General features: G+C 43.2%; 1 protein-coding gene across 5 annotated transcripts in view; it reads left to right on the forward strand.

The window, feature by feature from the left end:
* Nucleotides 1–22,599, forward strand: part of SNTG2 (syntrophin gamma 2) — a 383,441-nt gene extending 360,842 nt beyond the window's left edge. For all 5 annotated transcript variants that reach the window (XM_032172122.2, XM_032172124.2, XM_058426468.1 and 2 more), the window contains one exon: nucleotides 22,284–22,599. In XM_032172122.2, the coding sequence (XP_032028013.1) occupies nucleotides 22,284–22,430 (147 nt within the window). In that variant the 3' untranslated portion in view covers nucleotides 22,431–22,599. The remainder of the gene's footprint in view (nucleotides 1–22,283) is intronic.
* Nucleotides 22,600–22,991: the final 392 nt, after the last annotated feature.

Below are 22,991 nucleotides of genomic sequence, written 5' to 3' on the forward strand. Positions count from 1 at the left end.
TTTGACTGCAGTGTTTTAAACTCCCTAAAGCATGATAGAAAACAATCACTTACCAGAGTTATCTAACATGTGCTAGTTGGGGCTGGAGCCACCTTGAATTCCCACTTCAGTTCTCACATTGCTATAAGGAATGGTTTGTAGCTGTTTTTATATTTTTCCAGACTCCAGGAGGAGGGCTTCCTGCCAGTTTTCCCTCAAATTGAGTGGAAGACTTGTCACATCTCATCAGTGAAAAGACTTGCTCATTGCGAGGGCTGATTATTTCTCTGATGTGTGAATCTTAAGCTGATGAATATCAAGAGGAAAATGTAAACCCTTCTGCCACACCACAGTAGAGGAAGCCATAACTGCCTAACCCACAGAAGCAAATATATTCCACTGCAGCCCAAGAGCTGTGCGCTGGCACCTGCATACAGGCTGGAGACAAGATGGTCAGTTGGGGGAAAGAGCTGCACCCCCCACCCCCATGCTAACCACCAAATGAGAGTATTGGCTGCTGCAGCACTCCCGGATCTGCAGACTAGAAACTGCTTAAGGCCTCGCACCATCCACTCACTGGCCGCATCGAACTGGAATCAAGCTGGGATGCAGCACAGGCTGCTTCCGGGTGCTCCTAGAGGGGTGGAGGCTCTGTGGAGGCACAGAAGAGGCACCGAGGCACTGGCCTCTCTCTCCATGGCCTCTGACAATTTTCTGTACATTCCCAAGGTCTTCTCTCTCCTCTCCACAACAAAACTGGAGCTAACAATTAAAGCAGATCCTCACATCTGTCTAAATTTACTGGTTTAGGTAACAAAACCTGCAGACCTCAGAGACTGTGAATTTGGAGAAGTGACTTTAAGAACCGAGATGCCGGTTGTTATTACCCTGGAAGAAGGGGTGGGAAGAGGAGTCTATGCAGACAGAGAGTGGACTTGGCATTTGAATAAATGAGATCATCACCCAACAGCCTGATTACGAAACGCCATTATTTATCCTTTCCAGGATAGAAAGGGCAAACATTTCATACTAATCGAAGGAGAAATTCTTTTGCAAAGTGGGTCGTTTTTCTTTTCCAGGTTCTATAGAGCTGGTTCATGCTAGGAATTAATAAATACCACATAACAAAATGTTGTTGAAAATGGCATCTCTTCAAAAAGATGTGATCACCTCTATTCTTTCAACTGAAAAAGATTCTAATGCAAAATATCTCTAATGTAAGTGCATATGTTCACAAAAGTGAGCCAGTACAAAAATAAAATGTTTGACATAAATGTGATTTGTCTTTCTAAAATTGAATGGTAGAATAGTGACATTTTATTATTATTTGCATTAATTATAAAAGCATCCTAGTTTTGCTATTATTTCACATTTTTTCCTAAATGGGAAAACAATTTTTCCATCTTTTGTTATTAATAATTCATTGAATTAATGTGGGATGTTTTGCACAGAGCAATTACAGTTTATTTTCTTTCTAATTTTTTTATAACAAAATATCCCCATTTTACAGGCAAGACACCTGGCTCAAAGAAAGAAATTAAATTATTAGCCTAAATTATAGCTGCCATTTTTGATGTTTAAATTGTGCCGAAGTTTACATGCAGTATCTCACTCAATTCTCCCAATAAACACAGACTGGGGTTTGTCCCAATTTATAGGTGAGAAAACCAAGTTTTAGAAACGTGCCTTACTGAGACCTTTGGCTGCCAAGGGAGGATGGCAGCTGAGCTGGGTTTGCAGGAGTCTACGTGTGTCTCTGCTGTTGGAGATGCTCACAGGAGTTTCCAGATGACGGGATTCACCTGTGATCCTCTGAATCTTCCCCCTTGAACTCTGTGCTTTCTGTACACATCAGGAAGCTCAGGATGATCCCTTTGTTCCCCATCAAAAAGGGCCACAGCTGACACCCCTACAGCAGAAACACATGTTAACAAGAGAGAAGCAAAGAACATTTATTACACTCACATGTGTTCATGGAGGTCATGGGAAATGTGAACTCAGAGAGGGTCCAGGTGGCTGAGGCCCGAATGCCCTCCCGACAGAGAGGAGGAGTGGGGTTGCTCAGGCCGGTGCTCCAGGGAGGGTGCGTGGGAGTGAAGGTTGTCTCGGCTGCAGATGAAGTCTCCCAGGTAACCTCCGGGAGCTGCCCTCAGAAGAACAGGGAGAAAGTCTGGGCTTCGTGGCCGCCTCCAGTCTCTTCTCTTCTCTGGAGGTTGATCTTTCCTGGCCGTTTAATGAGATCCCTGGGGAGACAGTGTTAAGACAGTTGCATTTCCTTTGAAAGAAGCTTTCTCAGTCAAGTAAGGAGACTCCAGAGAGCTTCTCCCTGCACTTGGGAGAGAAACAAGACAAGGCTGGAGGGACCTTGATTCTGAGGCAGCTTCTGGGGCCCTCAGCACATCCATGTGCCAGGCTTCAGGGAGCCACCTGCTGAGACCCAACAATGCTCTTTTTGTTTCCTAATTTTTATCGCTTTTTTTTTTTTTTTTAGAGATAGGGCCTTACTCTGTTGCCCAGGCTGGAGTGCAGTGGCACAGTCATAGCTCACTGCAGGCTCAGACTCCTGGGCTCAAGCCATCCTCCTACCTCAGCCTCCCAAAGCACTGGGATTACAGCTGTGCACCACCTCACCCAGCCTGTTTTATTTTCTTTTAATGAACAACATGCTGTAGCCTGGGACTTAGGTAATTCAGACTCTGGAAAAGATATTTTCCTTTAATATTTACAAGCTTCTTGAGGACCTAATTACTGCAAATCAGAGCCTTCCTAGCAAGTCTTCTGTGAAGACCTCGGGGCAGGGATCTCACTCCTTAGACAAGGCCGGTTTCTTGCTCCTGGCTTGTTATGAATTATGTTATGGATTACATTTGTCTCTTGAGTGTCCTACATTTCAAATAGCTCCCGCTCTCTAGGACAGCAGCAGCTTCCTCTTACTGGGATTGTTAATTTGGGAAGCAGGACATGCATAGGAAGAGTGGACTCTCACTCTTCCCCCTGTTCTGGTCACACCTGGCCCAGCAGCCCTGCCGATAGGACCACCCCTCCACCCTGCCTGGCACTGGAACTCCTGAGAGCCCCCCACATCTAAGGATGTCTCTGGAGGCAGGAAGCCTCAGTCCCAGGGAGGGTAGAGGGCAGGCTCACCCTGACCACGGTGCAGAGCTGACTGTGGTCTCAGTCCCCATCTCCAGCTCTGATGTCCAGACTTGCTCAAGCAGGAAGTCCTGTTTGCTCTGCACATCCCACCCAACCTCTCCAGTGCCGAATTCCAGGGGCAGCCAGGACATGAACTGGAGGGGCAAGCTCCCTCCAACGCGGGCTTCAGCATTCACAACTAGAGGAAGATGAAGAGGATGGCAACAGGAAATCGAATGCTGCCAAATACTTAAAGGTTTATTCTGAGCCAACAGAGTGACTGCGACCTGGGGACACACAGTCTCCTGAGGTCCCAGGAAGATGCACCTGAGGCAGTCGGGTTGCAGTTTGGTTTCATTCATACATTTCAGGCTGACAGAATCGCAGGTGAATCGTAAGTCAGTGCATGGAGGATGTGTACTGGTTCAGCCTGAAAAGGTGGGTATCTCCAAGTGGGGGCTTACAAGTCATAGGTGTGTTTTGGGGATTCTTTAGCTGGCAGTTGGTTGAAAGAGCTAAGCTTTGTCTAAAGACTTGAGGTCAGTGGGAAGGAACACTGAAGTTAAGATGAGGGCATCTGCATCCACCATGTCATGCTATACCAGAGTCAGGGTGGAAAGTCAACCACATCATATGGATTAATTTAAAAAACAATCTGTTCAAGAGGATTTTATGGTTTATAGGGCACAAGTCCCCAGGCCCTTTAGAAAGGAATCTGGGAAAGAGGAAAAAAAAGGTCAGAGCTCAGTCCTCAGGGAACAAGAAGGTGAAGCCCTTCTGGTCCCAGCACTAACCCTACCCAGGTAGCACCATAAGAGGCAGGGGCTCTGGTCCCAGCACTAACCCTACCCAGGCATCACCATAACAAGTAGGGGGCTTTGGGTCCTTGAGTAAGAAGATCAAGACTTGAGAGGGGTTAGAGCTCCAGCCAGGGCTCCTGCAGGGCAGGGTCCAATAGCCTCCTGACCAGCCTGTGGGTCTTCCTGGTGTTAAGGCTCAGCCCATGAAAACCAAGGAGCCCTCTGGCAAGTCAGACCCCAGCTGACCCTCACCAGCCCTACCCAGAGGCTAGGACCATCATCAAACCACGGCCAAATTGGTTTTGAAAGCACTGGTTTACAACCACTGGTTCTTCTTAAAGACCACAACATCATTTCTCACTGCCTGTTCCTCTCTGTCACTCTGAAGTCCCCATCTCTCTCCTTGTCCTGTGAGGCCTTTGTCTGGCTCCCATCGCTGTATGTGTGAACCTGTATTTCACTCCTTTCTCTCCTTGGCCAAGGCTATGTGAGTTCAGCATTAAGGAGTCTGAATGGCTGCATCTCGCCCATCTCTTGGAAGAGAAAACTAGCTCAGAGGAGTCAGCTATGTGAGGTTTTCAGAATTTATCAGTCCCAGGGAGACGTGAATTTGGGGCTGCAGTCCTGCACTCCCACACATGCAGCCTTGCCTGGGGTAGCTGTTTAAAGGCATTGTGCCCCTGCCCTGCTGCCTCACCCATCATCTTCATGTTCCTGGAATTTGTGATACAAAGAACAAAGCATAGCCAATCAATCAGTAGCTTATGGTATTTAATTTAGATTTCGGGTAAACAACTCAGAAACTGCCTCTTTTTTTTTTCTTAAGGTCCATTTATAACTGTAGCTTTTTGGAGTGTATATTCAGGACAATTTAAATCTGTGTCCCGGGTTGCAACTCTCAAACTTGGCTCAAACAAAGTCTCCACATATATTAATTTAGCCTCAGCTTCTTGCTTTAGGTTGACATTCCTATGGCAACAGCCACTGGACCCTGCCTGGAGCACAGCATGCCCTTAAATGCAAGTGTGCATGAATAATTTGTAAACCAAAAATAAAATCCTAAAGCCCCCCAGCCATCTGAATGGACTTCCTCCTCAGCCAGGGATTTCTTAAAATTTAACCTGAAAGACTGGTTCAGGCCATGATGGGAAACAAGTGTTGGGTGTGCCTCATGATGCCTCCCTGTCATTAAGGTCAACATATTCTTTAAGTCTGAAAACAAACATTTTACATCCTATTCTCTAAAGCCTACTACCTTAAGGCTTCCTCTGCAAATAAGAACTGTGGTCTCCACAATCTTTATCTTAACCCAGACATTCCTTTCTATTGATCCCAGGTCTTTATATTCACTCAACCAATTGTCAACCAGAAAATTTTTCAGTCTACTTCTAAGCTGGAAGTCCTTGCTTGTAGTTGTCCCACCTTTCTGAACCAAACCAATGTATTTCTTAAATGTATTTGATTGAAGTATCCTGTCTTCCTAAAGTGTGTAAAATCAAGCTGTGCCCTAACCACCTTGGGAACATGTTCCCAGGACCTCCTGAGGGTGGTGTCACAGGCCATGGCCACTCATATTTGACTGAGAATAAATCTCTTCAAATATTTTACAGAGTTTGACTCTTTTCATTAACAAATTGTTGTACAGTTGAACAGAAATCAGCGTAAACTAATACTTGTGCTTCTAGCTTTCTTACTTGGTGTATTTCTAATGAATTATTTTCTTTAAAAATAATCTTGTTACAGCCCAATGGGTTCTTCTTGCCTGATGCACAAAAAGCCAATACAATGAGACAGCATGTGTTACAGCAGAGAAAGAGTTTAATTATTGCAAGGCAGCTGAGCAGGACGAGACAGGAGGTACTTCTCAAATCTTCCCTACGATGAATTCAGAGGCTAGGATTTTAAAGGATAGTCTTCCGGCAAGAGGCTAGACAATGGGAAATGCCAATTGGCTGGGTTGGGGATGAAACCACAGGGGTGACACGGATGTCCAAACTGTCGTTGTGCACTGAATCATTTCCTGGTTGGGGGTCACTGGTCCAGGTGGCATCAGTTGTTCTACTAAAATATAAGGTCTGAAAAAATATCTCAAACACCAGTCTTAGTCTTTACAATAGTGATGTTATCTATGGAGGCAATTAGGGAAGTTACAGGTCTTGTGAGCACCAGCTACATGACTCCTGAGCAGCAGGCAAGTTAAGAAACAATGACTAGTTATGATTTACCTATGCACAGCTCTTAGCAGAATTCAGGTTCCTACCATAATTCTAACCTTGTGGCCCTTCATTAGTTATACAAAGGCAGTTTTGGTCCTCGAACAAGAACAGGGGTAGCTTTGGGAAGGGGCTGTTATCATCCTTGCTTTAAGGTTAATCTAGAAGCTAAATTCCTGTGTTCTGAGCTGGGCCTGTGCCCAGGCATGAACAAGGCCATCAGCTTGTGAGGTTAGAAGCAAGGTGGGGTCACTTATGCTACTTTTCTCACCTTCATAAGTTTCACAAAGGCAGTTTCAATCTCTCTTGTATGTTAAGTGCCATCCAGATGCCAGGGACTGTGCTGGGTACTGTTTATGCATGATTGCATTAATCAGCACCAAGCCCTGGGACACAAACAGCGTAATCATCCTCGGTTTGTTCATCGTGAACCTGGGGATGAGTGTAAGTATCTTGCTTAGGGTAAAAGAATTATTAAACATAGAATCAAAGTTAAGCTTAAGTCATCTAAGACTCACAGCCTGCCCAGACTCAGGTCTTGTCAACATTTGGAAATGATTATTTCTAAAATAATGAATTATAAGCTTTTTGGAGGGGATAACTTATAATGTCTGTTTAAAATTTTAATGTTTTTAAATTAAAATTTTATAAACAACAAAAGAAGTGTGCCCATTTAGGAAATCGGATGGCCTCAGTCTCCTGGCCTTGCTATCACCCCCCCAGTACCTTCTACATTTCAGACATTGCATCCCCCTCCCTGCGATGCCTATTAGGATAATTATGGTTTTGTAATGTGTGTTGATTCCTCAGAAAATGGTCAGGGGATCCGACTCTGCAGAGGGAGAAGGTGGTTCTTCCTGGAAAGTGGAACTTGGATGTAACCACATTAGTTCCTGCTGGGCTTTGGTCGAATTAATTTCAAGCCTTTGAAAGAGGAGGGAAAGTGTCACTGTGTGAATGGAGGTCTGGAAGGAGGTTGCCCTGCAACACAGCTGGCCCTGATACACGTGCAAACGTGTTCTCTGCCTCTTAGAAAAGCTACCAGATTGCCCATTTATTTATGATTATCCATTGTACTAATCTGTATGGTGCTTCTTGCAGGAGTTTGGCAATTTATAAATCACGGATTTTTCCAGCAAGGACAGCTGGATGCTGTTTCTGCACGTGTGCTTTGAAATATAAGCACACAGTCATTTGCTGGCATTGATGACTTGAGTGAAGGCTGAGGTTTTAGCTCAGAGAAAGATGATGAATGTTGATGATGGAAAGGGGACAGTGATTGTAAGAAGTGTATTTTATTAAATGAGAAAATAGAAGTATAAATGCCAACATGCTTCCAAAAAAGATATATGAAGTTTTTTCTGCTGTCATGATTGGAAAAGAAAAAGAAAAGAAAGAAAAGCCCTCTAGGCTATAATGACTAGCCTTACAAAAGCAAATGATATTTTGAGTGAATAGGGACATGATTGACTTGAATTGATGCCTGATTTTCATATTTTTGTTAATTATTTGTAAGACAAAATTATCAGAAAATGTCTTCCCCATTCCTTAATATGTTTATTACTACTTTTACTCTCAATATCAAGTTTGGAATGGGTAAAATTCTACACCATCTCCGCACGAAATTGACCTGGTTCGGCCGATAAGTGGAGGAGTTATTTATCTTTGTCAGAACTTGGAAATTTCCAAATAAAATATTTACACAAGCAGAAGAAAGCAGGCCCACAGTTCTCTTAATTTCCTTGCTTTCCCTCTCTTAGTGTATGTCTACCTGACTCTGGAGTGATGGTAAATTGCAAGGACTACGCTTTGTGAAAACAGCTTTCCGAAGAGCAGGGATTCATCTTTAAAACATGTCTCTGGAGGCACAGGAAGAGGCAAGAGTGATAGATTCAGAGTTGTTTGCACAAGTCAGATGTTTTTTAACCTTCTGGCAAGATAATAATGCTGAGGGTATAAATAACATTGATGAAGATATAATTCCATTATTTGCTGAAGGGGAAAAGGTGGTTTAAAAACCTGAGTCGAAGAAACACCAAGGAAAGTATCCCAGGAGGTAAACCCCGGAGTAACCTGTCATGATGACAGAGAACACTGCCAAGGAAGGTAAATCTTTGAATCTAACCCAATGAATCTGAACGGGTAGAAGAAAGAGGGCACTTGACCCAACAACTTCCAAACAAGTGTGGAGGCGCACGGGATGTGAACGGAGCCCTCTGTCCTCAGCTACCCACTCGGCCGCGTCCAGCCCGGCTCCACAGCCTAGGTTTGTTTCTCTCTCATCAGCTGTTTCTGCCATTCTGGGGGGAAAGCACCCGCTCATTTACACTGTTTACCGCTGAAGGCTTCATCCCACTGCTCTGAAGTGTCTCTGACCTGGTTGTTCCAGGAATGCCAGCCCCCATGGTGGAATGCTCGCCCCACCCTCTCTGCCAGCCCATGAGGCACCTTCCTCCTCACTGACCTGCGCTCTGGCATGCCCTCACCCTCCCTGGACTCCTGCAGCCCCTCCTGAGGGAAAGTCCTGTACTCAGTCTTTCCCTCATGTCTCAGGATGGACAGCTGTCCTCACCCCATAGACATGATTCGGTGTTTCCCAGCCGACCAGGAGGTCCCTGGCCCTGCAGAGTGGTACCAGCAGTGCACAGCCCCACAGGGTGACCGTTGCTTTCTAACTCACTACACTCGTGCCTCGGTTCCTGCCTTCTTCTGGAACCTCCTCCACCTACACCATGCCTAACTGTAAAAATCATTTACTCCTCCAAGGTGCAATGAAAATGACAAGTTACAACCAAAGCCATCTTCTGCTCAATCCTCCTGGCACCTTTAGCTTCCTGACTGTGTTTGGGGTACCTGCCTCTCCTCTCCTCCCCTCTGCTCCTTTCAACTGGGATGCCAGCCCCTCTGCCTCCTGAGCTTCTTTGGACTGGGATGCAGGCCCCTCTGCCCGCCAAGCTCCTGGGCACGGTGAGGCTGGGCCTGTGCAGGCCTCTTCCTAGCAGCTGGGCCCCATGTCAGGTTTGAGCACACAGTTCAGCAACCCTGCGAGTGTAAACTCAGTGGGTCAGGGTGGAGCCTGAGATTCTGCCTGTCCAACAGCCTCCCAGGAAATGCCGTGTCTGCAGGACCACTCCCCATAAAGCTTATGAGTTTATTCTTGGGCGTTTTGTAATATGGTGACCTCATAGTGTCAAGGTTCTGAAATCTTCCGTGAGCGAAACAGCTGGTCCCATTAGGCTAAGGATCAGATTCTACTTCAAGTGCCAGTCTTGCAACACAGTGGCCTTGTCACCTTGCACAGGTTATTTAAATCTCTGTTTTCTCATTTGAAAAACGAGGACTGTATCACCTACATTTTATTTTACCTTAGCTTTGAGGCTAAGGATGCCTTATTAATTTGACAAAGATGGTTTGGTGAAAATAGCAATGTCTGTTGGGTGTTGATGTACTGGAAACCTTACCCTTCTCATCAGCCACCTCATTCAGTCACCACAGCAGTTCTGGGGGCTCAGTGGGGTCCTGCCTCACAAACACATCACCTCCGAGCTGCACAGTTGCCCAGTGTGCTCCTATGCTGCGTCTAGCTCACACCCACCCAGAAACCCACATGGTGTATTTTCAGAAAAATTTCCAGCCATTATACAAAACCACTGGGAACTTGAAACTGGCTGTGGTGGGAGCACATACACCTCAGCAGTGAGCAAAGGCTGCATATCAGGTCCGCTCCATCCCCAGGACAGCCAGGTCACCTGCACACCACCTCCCGCCCACAGAATCAGTGGGCGGAAGGAGCACGACCTGAGCTTCAGGGTGTGCTCATATGTGAGGGCTCCAGCCTCATCGTATAAACATAAGGAAGTGCCTGGGGCCCTGGCTTGGGCTGTCTGCAGCACTGCAAGTGTGGAATTGAGTTCCGGGGTGTGGCTGTTCCTCGTGATTGTTGCATTTCATCCTATACTTCTTGGGCTTGTTCTAAGGCAAACTACAAAGCATCCTCACTTATTCCAGGTATTCATTCATGCATTGAACGACCATCTTTTTCAAGTCTTGCTTTGAGGGCCAAGTCCCCACAGCCACCTCGTTGAATTCATGGGGCCGTCAGTGGCAAAGGAGTGGCCTGCCGTGAAAGGCAGCCTGTGTTCGGATTGCTGTGGCCCACTGGAAACGGTTTTCTTCAATGCTGATTGACTTCACCTTTGCCCCCTTTCCCATAGGGCCATTAGGTAATGATTGGGAAAACTAAGAACCCAGGATGGCTGCTCATTGGAGGGGCCAGTCATCTCACTGACACTTTGTGACAAATGTCCAGCAGTTTGTGCACTGAGATGGAAAAATGGACCGTGCCATAAGGAGGTGTGATTTCCACTGGAGGAGATTGATTGAGGACATTGGGTAATATTAGCATTTATATGTTGATTGAAAGTGTCACTCTGGTGATAGATGGGGCATGCCTGCGCGTAAAGAGTGGGAAAAAAAATGTTTTCTCCGGTGATGGGTGACCTCACCATTCACATTTTGACAAGCACAGGTTAGAGCCTCATGGCATCCTTAAAGTTTTACCTAATTAGGGAAAAATTCAGGGTGTTAAAGCACTCAACTGTTGAAAACTGTGCCAAGATGTGGGTCATATTTAAAATCATTGTTTCAGCCACCATTAAATATTAAAAGACTTTACAAAAATCTAAGGCATTAGGACAGATCTATTGCAGAGGAAAATGACAGGGCTGTAGGAGTTAGGTGTGGGGGAAGTGGAAGACCCCGGACTGGAGCGCAGGGACTGGGTGTTCCGTGGCAGAGAGGCTGCCTGAGTTCCCTGAGCCTCTGCGTTCTCATCTGTGAAGTGGATATGTTTCCACGGGGGAAGTGGAAGACCCCGGACTGGAGCTCAGGGACTGGGTGTTCCGTGGCAGAGTGGCTGCCTGAGTTCCCTGAGCCTCCGCTTTCTCATCTGTAAAGTGGGTATCGTTTCCACCTGAAGGGTGTCGCACATTGCGAACGCAATGGGCTGGAGTGACGTGTGAGAAGAGAATACTTTGGGACTTTACAGTAGATTAAAATCTTATTTTTTCAAGGTTGGTAAATATCTCTGGGTAGACGTTTCACAGGCAATGGGGTCTAAGAGCCGGGCGGAAGTTCTTCCTGTGTCACACAACATCGGCTTCACTTCAGGCTTCTGTGGCCTCGATTTCTTCATGTGTAAAACAGGGAATGTATTGTCAGCTTGAAGTGTTGTTACAAGACTAAGTAAAATAACATGAACAGGCCCCTGGCCAAGCCCTACAACACATTTCACACGGTGGTTCTTATTCTTCATGTCTCAACGTTAGTGCCATTTATACCTTTCACTGTGTGACCTGGGAAATCACGTAATCTTTCTGGTTTTCATATTTGTTTATGTGTGGTAACAAGCACATGACATGAGATTTACTCTCTTAAGTATTTAGGTAAAGAGTTCAGCCGTGTTAACTACATCCCCGTTGCTGTGCAGCTGATCCCTGCACCCCTTTATCTCACATGACTGAAACTGCACCCGTGGAACGGCAATTCCCGTGTCCCCAGCTCCTGCCCCTGGCAGCCCCATGCTACTCTCCCTTCTGAGAGATTGACCCTGTTAGATTCCGTATATAAGGGAGATAATGCAGTGTTTGTTCTGCTGTGACTGGCTTATTTCACTTATCACCATGTCTTCCAGCTTCATCCATGTTGCTGTCAACAATAACAGGGTATCCTTTTTTAAGGTTGAATAACGTACCTGCATACACCATACTTCTTTATCCATTCTTGCTATTGACTGACGTTTAGGCTCTTTCCCTATCCTGGCTATTGCGAGTAGTGCTGTAATGAACAGGGGAGTGCAGGTCTCTCTTGGAGATACTGATTCCATTTTCCTTGGATGCATTCCTAGACATGGGATTGCTGAGTCATCTCGTGGTTCCATTTTAATTTTTTTGAGAAACCCCTATACTATTCATAGTAGCTGCACCAATTTACCTCTCCACCCACAATGTCCAAGGGTTGCAGCTTCTCCACGTCGTTGTCAACACGGTATTTTCTATGTGGATGTGTGTTTTTGCGGCAGTCTTCCTGATGGATGTGAGGTAGTGTCTCAGTGTGGTTTTGATTTGCATTTCACTAATGATTGGTGATGTGAATGCTTTTTCATGTTTGCTGGCCACTTGAGTGTCATTTTTAGAGAAATGTCTATTCAAGTCCCTTGCGTATTTTGAAAATCAGGTTGGTTGTTTTTTACTATTGAGTTGCAGGAGTTATTTATACATTTTGGACATTAACCCCTGATTAGATACGGTTTGTAAGTATTTTCTCCTATACCATAGGTTGCATTTTCACTCTTCTGATTGTTTCTTCTGTTGTGCAGAAGGTTTCAGTTGACGTGGTCCCAAATGTCTACTTTTGCTTTTATTGCCTGTGGTTATGGTGTCATATCCATGAAAATCAGTGCCAAGATCAATGTGATGAATCTTTCCCACTGTTTTCTTCTAGAAATTTTATAGTTTCAGGTCTTATGTTTAAGTTGTTAATCAATTTTGAGTTGATTTTTCTGTATGGTGTAAGATAAAGGTCCAGTTTTATTCATTTGCTTATGAATATCCAGTTTTCACAGCACTATTTGTTGAAGAGACTGACCTTTCCCCACTGTGTGGCATTAGCCCTTTGTGGAAGATCACCTGACAATGTAGGTATAAGTATATTTCTGGGCTCTCTATTCTGTTCCATTGGTTTATATGTCTGTCTTTAGTACCATACCATTGATTACTGTGGCTTTGTAATATGTTCTAGAGTAAGGAAGTGAGTTGCCTCCAACTTTGTTCTTTCTCAACATTGCCCTGGCTATTCAGGATTTTTTGTGGTTTCAGATAAATTTTAGGATTTTTCCTCTGTCTGTAAAAATGCCTTTGAGATTTTGATGGATATTGCATTGAATCTATAGATCACTTTGAGTAGTATACATATTTTAACAATATTAAGACTTACAATTCATTAACGTGGTTTTTTTTTATTTACTTGTGTCTTTAATTTCTTGCAACAGTGCATTATAGTTTTGGTGTACAAGTCTTTTTGCCTCCTTGGTTCAGTTTATTCTTAAGTATTTTACTTGTTTTGATGCTATTGCAAGTGGGTTTTTTTTTCTTAATGTCTATTTTGGATCGTCTGTTGTTAGTGCATACAAATGCACCTTTTTTGTGTGTATCAATTTTGTCTTCTGAAATTTTGCTGAATTTTGTTTATTCTAACTTTTTAGTGGAATCTTTAGGGTTATCTACGTATAAGATTACGTTTCTACAGAGATAGTTTTATGTCTTCGTTTTCCAATTTGAATGTCCTTTATTTCTTTTCTTAACCAATTCCTCTGGCTAGGATGTCTAGCACTGTGTTGAACAGAAGGGGCAAAAGTGGGTATAATCTTAGAGAAAAAGATTTCAGCCTCTCACCATAGAGTATGATGTTAGTCATGGACTTTTGACGTAGGGCCTTTGTTACATTCAGGCAATTTTCTTCTATTCCTACTTTTTATTATTTTTATAATGAAAGACTGTTGAGTTTTGTTGAATGCTTTTCATGAGTCTTAAAATCATGTGATTTTTATCCCTATGTCCCAGGGATAAATTCCACATATTTGTAGTATATGATCCTTTTAATGTGCTATAGAATTCAGTTGACTAGTAGTGCCTTTGATTGCTTTATTATAAGGGTAATTTGGCCTTACATAATGAGTTTGGAAGTGTTCTGTCCTCTTCAGTTTTTGAAAGAATTTGACAAAGATTGGTGTTAATTTTTCTTTAATGTTTGGTAGAATTCCCCAGTGGAGCCATCTCTTCCGCATTTTTCTTTTGTTGGAATGTTTTTGATTACGGATTCACTCTCCTTCCTAGTTAGTGGTATGCTTAGATTGTCAGTTTCTTCATGATCGACTGGTAGGTTGTATGTTTCTAGGAATTTATCCATTTTTTTCTAGGTTATCTAATTTGTTGGTATATAATTGTTCACAGTAGTCTCATAATTGTTTTTTTCTTCTGTGGTATCATTTATGTCTTCTCTCATTTCTGACTTTGAGTTTTCTCTATTTTTTCTTAGTTATATTAGTGAGCTTGAACTTCTATTTTAAATAAAATACCATAGTGTAAACAACAGACATTTATTTCTTATACTTTTGGACACTATAAAGTCAAAGATCAAGGTGCTGGTAGATTCAGTTCCTGAGGATGGATTTCTTTCTCTATTGCAGATGTTCACTTTTTTTCTGTGTCCTCACATGCAGAGAGAGTGAGCACTCAGGTCTCCTTTCCTCTGCTTACAAAGACTCTAATTACAATAGCGGACCCCATCCTCATGCCCTCATCTAAATCTGATTATCTTCCAAAGGTCTTACTCCAAGTATGATTTTATTGTAGTTTAGGACATCAGCATATGAACTTTGGGTGAACAAAACATTCAGTTCATAACACTAGTCTAGTTAAATATTGTTGATCTTTTCAAAAACCAACTCTTAGTTTTATTGAGTCTTGCTATTGTTTTTATGTTCTCTCTTTCATTTAGTTCTGCTCCAATCTTTATGTTTTTTGTACTAACTTTGACCTTAGTTTGATCTTCCTATCTACTTTCTTAAGGCATTAAGTTATTTGGTTTATCTGAAATCTTTTTCAACATAGGTGTTTACCACCATAAACTTCCCTCTTGGAACTGTTTTTGCTGCATCCCACAAATTTATTTATGCTATATTTTTGTTTTGGTTTGTCCCAAGATATTTTCTAGTATCCTCTTGATTTCTTCTTTGATCCATTGGTTCCCCAAGAGTGTGTTGTTTAATTTCCACATTTTTGTGATTTTTCAAATTTTCCTTCTGTTATTGATTTCTAGCTATATGCTTTTGTAGTTGAAAAAGATACTAGGTGTGATGTCAGTCTTCTTATATTTGTTAATATGTGACTTGAAATCTATGGCCTATCCTGGAGGATGCTCCTGTACACATTTGAGAAGCTTGTGTTTTCTACTGCTGTTAGATGGAATGTTCTGTATACCTGTTCAGTCTATAGTGTTGTTCAAACTTGTTTTCTCATTGTTCTTCTATCTGGTTGACCTAATCCTTATTAAAAGGGTGATACTGAACTCTGCTCCTATTGTTGTGTTGTTGTCTACTTCTACCTTCAGTTTTGTCAATGTTTGTTTCATACACAGGTTGAATATCCCTTATCCCAAATGCTTTGGAACAGAAGTATTTCATTTTCAAAATTTTTTTGGATTTTTGAATATTTGTGTATCCATAATGACATATCTTGGAGATGGGACCCAAATCTAAACACAAAATATATTTGTTTCATATATACCAAATACACATTGCCTGAAGATAATTATATATAGTATTTTTAAAATTTTGTATATGAAACATAGTTTGTGTTCACTGAACTATCAGAAAGCAAAGGTGTCAGGTGTGGAGTTTCCTACTTGAGGTATCATATCAGTGCTCAAAAAGATTTAGATCTTGAAGCATTTCAGATTTCAGATTTTTTGATTACGGATGCTCAACCTTTATTTAGGTGTTCTGATGTTGGGTGCATATTTATTTACAGTTGTTCTATCTTCCTGGTGGATTGATTCTGTTTTCATTATAAAATATTTTTCTTTGTCTCTTGTAACAATTTCTAACTTAAAGTCTATTTTGTCTAAGTACAGCCACCCTGCCCTTTTGTTTGCCTGGGATATTTTATTCCATCTCTTCACTTTTGGCCTATGTGTGTCTCGAAATCTAAAGTGAGTCTCTTGTACACAACATATAGTTGGGTCTCAATGTTTTTGTTGTTGTCTATTTCACCACTCTAATTTCTGTGGATAGAGAAGCTGAGACTCAAAAATAATATTATTTATCAGCACATATGATGGCTTTTTACATGCTGGGAAAGATGACTGCTTTTACACAACATCAATATCCTTAAATTGTGAACTTCTATTTAGGTTCTAGTCCACCAATAAACCCATAGTCATTTTTGGTTATGTGCTTCCATAAACTAATCTTTATTTTATTTCTTTGCATGTTTTTTCTCTTTCATTAGAATGCTGCCTTTCTATAGTAACATTGAGAAGCATTTTACTTTGTCCATATCTTCTTTCCATTTAACAATATTACCAAAAACAAGCAAACAAAGAAACTAAAGCTCAATTTATTCAACCAAAAATGGCTATTTATCTTCATTTCTTTACATTTATGGGCACAGAACACATTCTATCCCATTTTTCCCATAGAAAAAAAAGTACATTAAATTATTGAAAGAAGTTATCTGTATTCATTTTCTATCGATGCTTAACAAATTAACACAAATATAGTAGACTAGAGACACACATTTATCGTCTTACAGTTCTCTAAGAACTTGTCTCTTAGGGCTAAAATCAAGGTGTTGGCTGCTTTCTCCTGCAGCCTCTGGGGGACAGTCTGTTTTCTTGGCTTTCCCAGCATCTGGAGGCTTTGCCCTTGTGCTCTGAGCTCACCTGTGCCAGAAAGCTCCAGCCACAGCAGCTTTGGCAGCATGCCTCCCTCTCTGCCCTCAGGGTGGAGGATCTTGTATGAAGCCTGGATCACCGGCCCAGCCTGTTCAGGAGAGCTCCCTCTGGGGTGTGTTCCTTCCAGCAGCACAGCTTAGAAGGAAGGTATGGGGTGGAGGTTCAAAAGGATCAAGATATTTTTATTTCCAGAAGGTTATTGGGCTCTTTATGCACTGGCACCTGCTGCAACAAGTGAGGGGAAGCTCCTTGCCTTTTCTATCTCCCTTATATTTGTGTGACTAAAAGAAGCTACTCTAGTGTTTTTAATTTCCTTTTCTTAAAAAAAAAAGAAAAAGAAAAAGTCTGTCCCTGGGGGATTTTCTTTCCTTCTCACTCAGACAGAAGCAGCAAACGTACGGTGTCTGATTTCACCCCCCCACATCAAGCATCATACACAGATGAGCAAACCCTTCACTCAGGAAAGGGATGAGTGATTTTTCTTTCAATATTTGTAGAGATGGAGTCTCTAAATAAGAGAGCAGTGTCTGCTTGGCCTGCCATTGGAGCCAGATTCTGCATAACAGTTCCAATCACCTGCGTGTCCCAGTGGTTTTCCAGTTCCAGTCACCTGCGTGTCCCAGTGGTTTTCTGTCTTACTTAAGAGAGTTCTTTTGGAGATCCCACCCACAGGCTCTGACCTTATGGAATATTCAAAGCTGATGCAGTCCCCAGCGCTGTCTCTTCCATTCCACTAGCGTCCATCAACTCAGTCAGCTCAGATACAGCCCTGAGCAGTAAACTGGGTCCTTGGGGCCTTGGTCCAAGCCTCAGTGCTTTTTCTAGCTTTGCCTTCTGTGCCTCAGCCATTGGATTCAGATTCTATTGTCCTATCTGTGGGGGCCAAAGTGAAACTTTAAATAAATGTGTAAACATCTTTTATTTGTAACAGCCTGTGACATTATGATTGCATCATTCTCCACCAACAATAAGAAAATTTACATTATAATGATTTGTCCCATTGAGTGTGCAGCACGAAATTCTCATAGAATTTAATAAATGGTCATCAAGTTGCCCCAGTTAAAAAAAAAGTTCACAGAATTTTGAAAACCAAAGCATGGCAAATCACTCTTGGAGATGGTGCAATTAACACAGTGAGGTGGCTGAGAAGTTCCACAGTAGCAAAAGTATCCCGCTTTCTTCAACCTACTTTTCTCCAAATCTATGCATACAAAAAGTGTTTAAAAAATATAACTTATTACTATCAAACACATTTTGGGAAATGCTGCTGTGTTGATACCATCACATTTCAGTAGAACTTCCATGAAAGTCACCAACGCTGAGCATTTCAGTAGAACTTCTGTGAAAGTCACTGACACTGAGCATTTCAGTAGCACTTCCATGAAGGTCACCAACACTGAGCATTTCAGTAGAACTTCCATGAAAGTCACCAATGCTGAGCATTTCAGTAGCACTTCCATGAAGGTCACCGACGCTGAGCATTTCAGTAGCACTTCCATGAAGGTCACCAACATTGAGCATTTCAGTAGAACTTCCATGAAGGTCACCAATGCTGAGCATTTCAGTAGAACTTCCATGAGAGTCACCGACGCTGAGCATTTCAGTAGAACTTCCATGAAAGTCACGGATTCTGAGATGGAATGACTCCTGTGAAACCCTCACAAAATGGACCCCCCCATGAAAGAGGAACCATGAATATTTTCCTGATAACAAGAAGTACCACAAAAGACCCTAGCAACACCACAACCTGCACAAAGACCACTGCAACCTTGTGCAAAGACAAGTCTTCTATGAGGACGCAAGCTCCCCTTGCTATTGATCCTTGTAGCCAAGGATAACGTTTCAAAACAACTTCTGTAACCTCCTCACTTTGCCTTTAAGCTTCCCTGAATCCCAGCCTCTCTGGATATCCCTAAAATCTCTTATAGCACATATGTCCCAGCTTGCAATTGCCTACGTAGTCCCAAATAAACTTTGGGAGAGCCTCTCTCTGCCATTGTATTAGGCTGACACTCCCTAACCCAACGTATCGGACTGTTCATTCCACACTGTTTCCTGCACGTAGAGCCAGCAGGTGCCCCTTCCTCTGCAAGTGGAAACACATCAGCCCATGACTGACACCTGACACGTGAACACGGGTGAGGAGTGCAGGGAGGGATCCATACAGGGCGTCCCCAGCTTAGAACTCAACACAAGTATTTTGTTCAAAATGTCAAAATGTGACTTTGATCAGCTCTAGTTACAAATTTATAATTCAAGATAGTCTTGCTGGTAATACTTGTTTAGAAAATTAACCAGACCAGAGATATCATGACTCAGCTTTTGGCTGAATTGAAGATGTTCAGTGAAATGCCCACAGGATGCCTGTTTATTCAGCATCTGGATCATGACATAATGGACTGAGTATTGTTTCATAAGCTTCAATTTCATTCCTGACTTTCAATACTACTTATTGAGTTTTAGTGTGGAATTTAGTGGTGTGACCGATTTCACTGCTAGCTAGTAATTTTTTTTCTTTTTCTTTTTTTTTTTTTTTTTTTTTTTGAGACAGTTTCACTCTTGTTGCCCAGGCTGGAGTGCAATGGCACAATCTCGGCTCACTGCAACCTCTGCCTCCTGGGTTCAAGTGATTCTTGTGCCTCAGCCTCCCAAGTAGCTGTGATTACAGGCACCTGCCACCATGCCCGGCTAATTTTTTTGTTTGTTTGTTTTTTGGTAGGGACGGCGTTTCATCATGTTGGCCAGGCTGGTGTCAAACTCCTGACCTCAGGTGATCCATCCACCTCAGCCTCCCAAAGTGCTGGGATTACAGGCGTGATCCACCATGCCCAGCCATTGCTAGTACTTTCAAAGATTATGCAGTGTAACTTCAACTTACGATACCAAAAATTATTGATGTTGTTTTTGAATGTGTGCATTATTAATGGTAGCTGTTTGGCTTCTTATTTCTGTGCATTGTGCTATTATTGGATACATCTTGGGAGGTTGTAAAGCAATTTTCAATTTCTATGTATAAAACCAAAACCCTGGCTGGGCGCGGTGGCTCACACCTGTAATCCCAGCACTTTGGGAGGCCGGTATGGGTGGATCACGAGATCAGGAGATCAAGACCATCCTGGCTAACACGTGAAACCCTGTCTCTACTAAAAATACAAAACAAAATTAGCCGGGCATGGTGGCAGGCACCTGTAGTCCCAGCTACTCAGGAGGCTGAGGCAGGAGAATGGCGTGAACCCGGGAGGCGGAGCTTGCAGTGAGCCGAGATTGTGCCACTGCACTCCAGCCTGGGCGACAGAGCGAGATTCTGTCTCGAAAAAATAAACCCAAAACCCTGAAGCATGAATGATATGGTCATTATGGCTGTTTTTCTCCGAAAGTCCCTTCAAAAGCTCAGTAATTACTGTTTGGAAACACATACATACATACATTGAATTACGACAAGCAAGAACCTTGTGTTTCTTCTAGAAAGCTACTTGGTTTTTTTCCTCTAACAGGGATAAGTCAAAATGAATAAAAGATTTTGAGTACAGTCTCACGCTTTGGGTATGACTGGTGAATCCAGCTTGAATTAAAGTTTAACACAAGGGCTGGGCAGGCCCTGGGTTCCACCCACGACCACAGTGAGGGATGCTGGTTACCAAGTGTAATGACGCTTTATGAAACTACCTAAAGACTATGAAGCTTTGACAGGAGAATACACCTCAACATCTTGAACATTTTGCTCATCACAATTTGAAATGATCAAAATAATTAGTGTTGTAGCTGTCAATGTTGAGTCATTCACATGCAAAGGAAGGAACTTAATTCAAATTGGAATAAAGGAAAGGTGAAGCCTTTGGTTGCAGTCACCAGGAGGTTGGGGGCGGCTCCCAGCATGTTGGTACCCAACGTCCCCCAGTGTTCTTTGTGTGTCCCCGCGTGGGGTGTTCCTCTGTGTTGAATTCCTCTTCCGGCAAGCTGGCTCGCTGGTTCTGCTCTTGGCGTTAGTGGTATTGGAACAAGCTTCAGGTATTCACTTCTCGCAGCTGGTCACACCAAAGTAGGCATCTTGGCCTCCCTCTCCCTGTCATCTGTACCAAGCTGCCACTGGGCTCTGGCTGGTCCACCTGGGTCCTATACCTACTTCAAGAGGGGAGCAGTTTCTAAAAGAAAGGCCTGCAGAGAGGACCAGGAAGAGGCCAAGGGGACTTCATGCTGTCAGGGAAGTTTGAAGTCATTTTTGAGATGTCACGTCATTGAGTTATAAAGAAAAGCGGCTCCGAAAAGCGGAGATGGATGTTATTGGGGAGGGAGGGCTTTACCCGGTGATGTGTGACCTCCAGTCCTGCCTGGGGCCCCATTCTCCACCCCCTAATTCTGCGATGGAATGAAAATACCAAGATCCTGCCTTTTGAGAGCTTAAAGGAGCATGTCTGTGGAACTGACAGGCCTTAGCGTTGCTGTTCTTCTTGAAAGTGATTTATCTTTGTTTCTGGTGTCATCTCAGCAGTTTAGAATATGCTAGAATTTTGGCGAGATTTAGCAAATAGGATGTCAATTAACAGTCACCTTAAAAGAAATTTTGTTTTCTTCATTTTATTGAATTTTGTTATGCGAACAAAGAAGACAGACATTAGAAGAATGCACTTAGACCTTCTTTTCTACCAATAGAATGGGGGTGGCAGGACGGCAAGATTCGTATTTTACCATCAAAAACAGGAAGATGATTTTTCCCCAGTAACTGAATAACTTCTAAAAACAGTTTCTTTAACTTCTGTGTCAGCTTTGGGGTTCACTGTGGACTTTTCTGTTGATTTAACACGGGGACTTTATGTGGAGCAGTTTGTGGAGAGAAGATGAATCTTTTGTGGGTCATTTTTGCTTTTACAGGACATGTAGTGTCTGTAATATGCGGAGGTAAGGATCCAGGAGTTTGTTTCAGTTTTTTTATTGGGGGGAGGTAGGGGCGTAACCATCTCTCTAGGAAACTCTCCCTGGGGCACCCTTTCCTGTCTCCTGTAGCCATGGGGACAGGGTGGGTGAACAAGGCCCCTCCTCGCTCCCCGCCGTGCTGTGCACACCGCCTACTCTGCGCCACACAGCAGGCGCTGTTCCTCCCAAGCGTGGCCTTGGCATGAAGCCCACGTGCCCCCACACTGCAGGCGCCGTTCTTCCCAAGCGCGGCCTTGGCATGAAGCCCACACGCACCCATACAGAAGGCGCGGAGGCCTGAGACACAACGGCTAGTTCTGCCAACTCACACAGCACAGGGGTCTGCTGCGACGGGATCCACATCACAAAATCACCACAGGTGCTGGGCAGGTGGGGAAGACTGAGTCCTGGCCCGGATTACCGGGTCTGAAATCAAGACCCATCACTAAAGATGCAAAATAAAGGAAGTGAGTATTAGCCCCCGTTCGGTGCAAGAAAACAAGTAAGTTATATTCTCAGCATTGTAATAAAAAATACCCGGTATATTCATGTTTAGAACCAATTTGGATCATGTTACTCTGCCTTTTACTTTAAACCATACGTATTTCCTGTGTATTATTACTTTTTTGGAGGGACTTTCTTGGCGTTCACAAGGTCCAAACTTTGTTAAATATTTCTGTAACGTGTTCTTCCAACAATTATAATAAACACTTGATCTGATTTTCTCCTCCAGGAACTCGAGTTCCAGGACCTGACGGCTGTCCTACACTGCATCCACTCCTTCATAGCAGCCAAGGTGGCCTCCGTGGACCCTGGCTTCATGGACAGTCAGAGTCTTGCCAGAAAATACATGACAGCAGCTAAAGGTTGTTTCTGTTGAGTGCTGAAAAATTAAATTATTTTCGTAAGAAATGATTCTTTCCTGCACAATATTGTAACTTTGTGTTGTTTTATAATGAGCCTATAGTTGTGATACCAATAAAACATGTCACTAGTTTCCAAAGACGGGTCCTCCTTGTTAAATATGACATAGGGGATGCCTGGTCCCCTCTTCCCACGAGTCTCCCCACAACGAAGAGCCCCAGCGTCCCCCACACAAGTCTGTGGCTCAGACTCCAGTCCACCTGACGCAGTTCACGCCCCTAGCCCGCATCCCAGCAGCATGAGAACCATGTGGGCATTGCACTCGCCACTTCCCACGTTGGCAAAACCCAGATTTATTTTTATAAAATATGTCATCGAAAATTCTGAGCAAGTGCCACGTTTCTCCTCAGGAAGGAAAGGGTCCCGCTTGCAGTGGGCTGTCATTTCCTTTTTCCTCCAGTGGGGATCAGAGTGACGGGATTATTTGAGAAACAGGGATTGGTCAAAATATGTGAGGCAAGGAAATCAACTTTAATTACTTCATATTATAATCGTATTACATATCAATCTTCATGCT

Source organism: Hylobates moloch, unplaced genomic scaffold (genome assembly GCF_009828535.3).
Source record: "Hylobates moloch isolate HMO894 unplaced genomic scaffold, HMol_V3 SCAFFOLD_13, whole genome shotgun sequence".
Taxonomy (NCBI): domain Eukaryota; kingdom Metazoa; phylum Chordata; class Mammalia; order Primates; family Hylobatidae; genus Hylobates; species Hylobates moloch.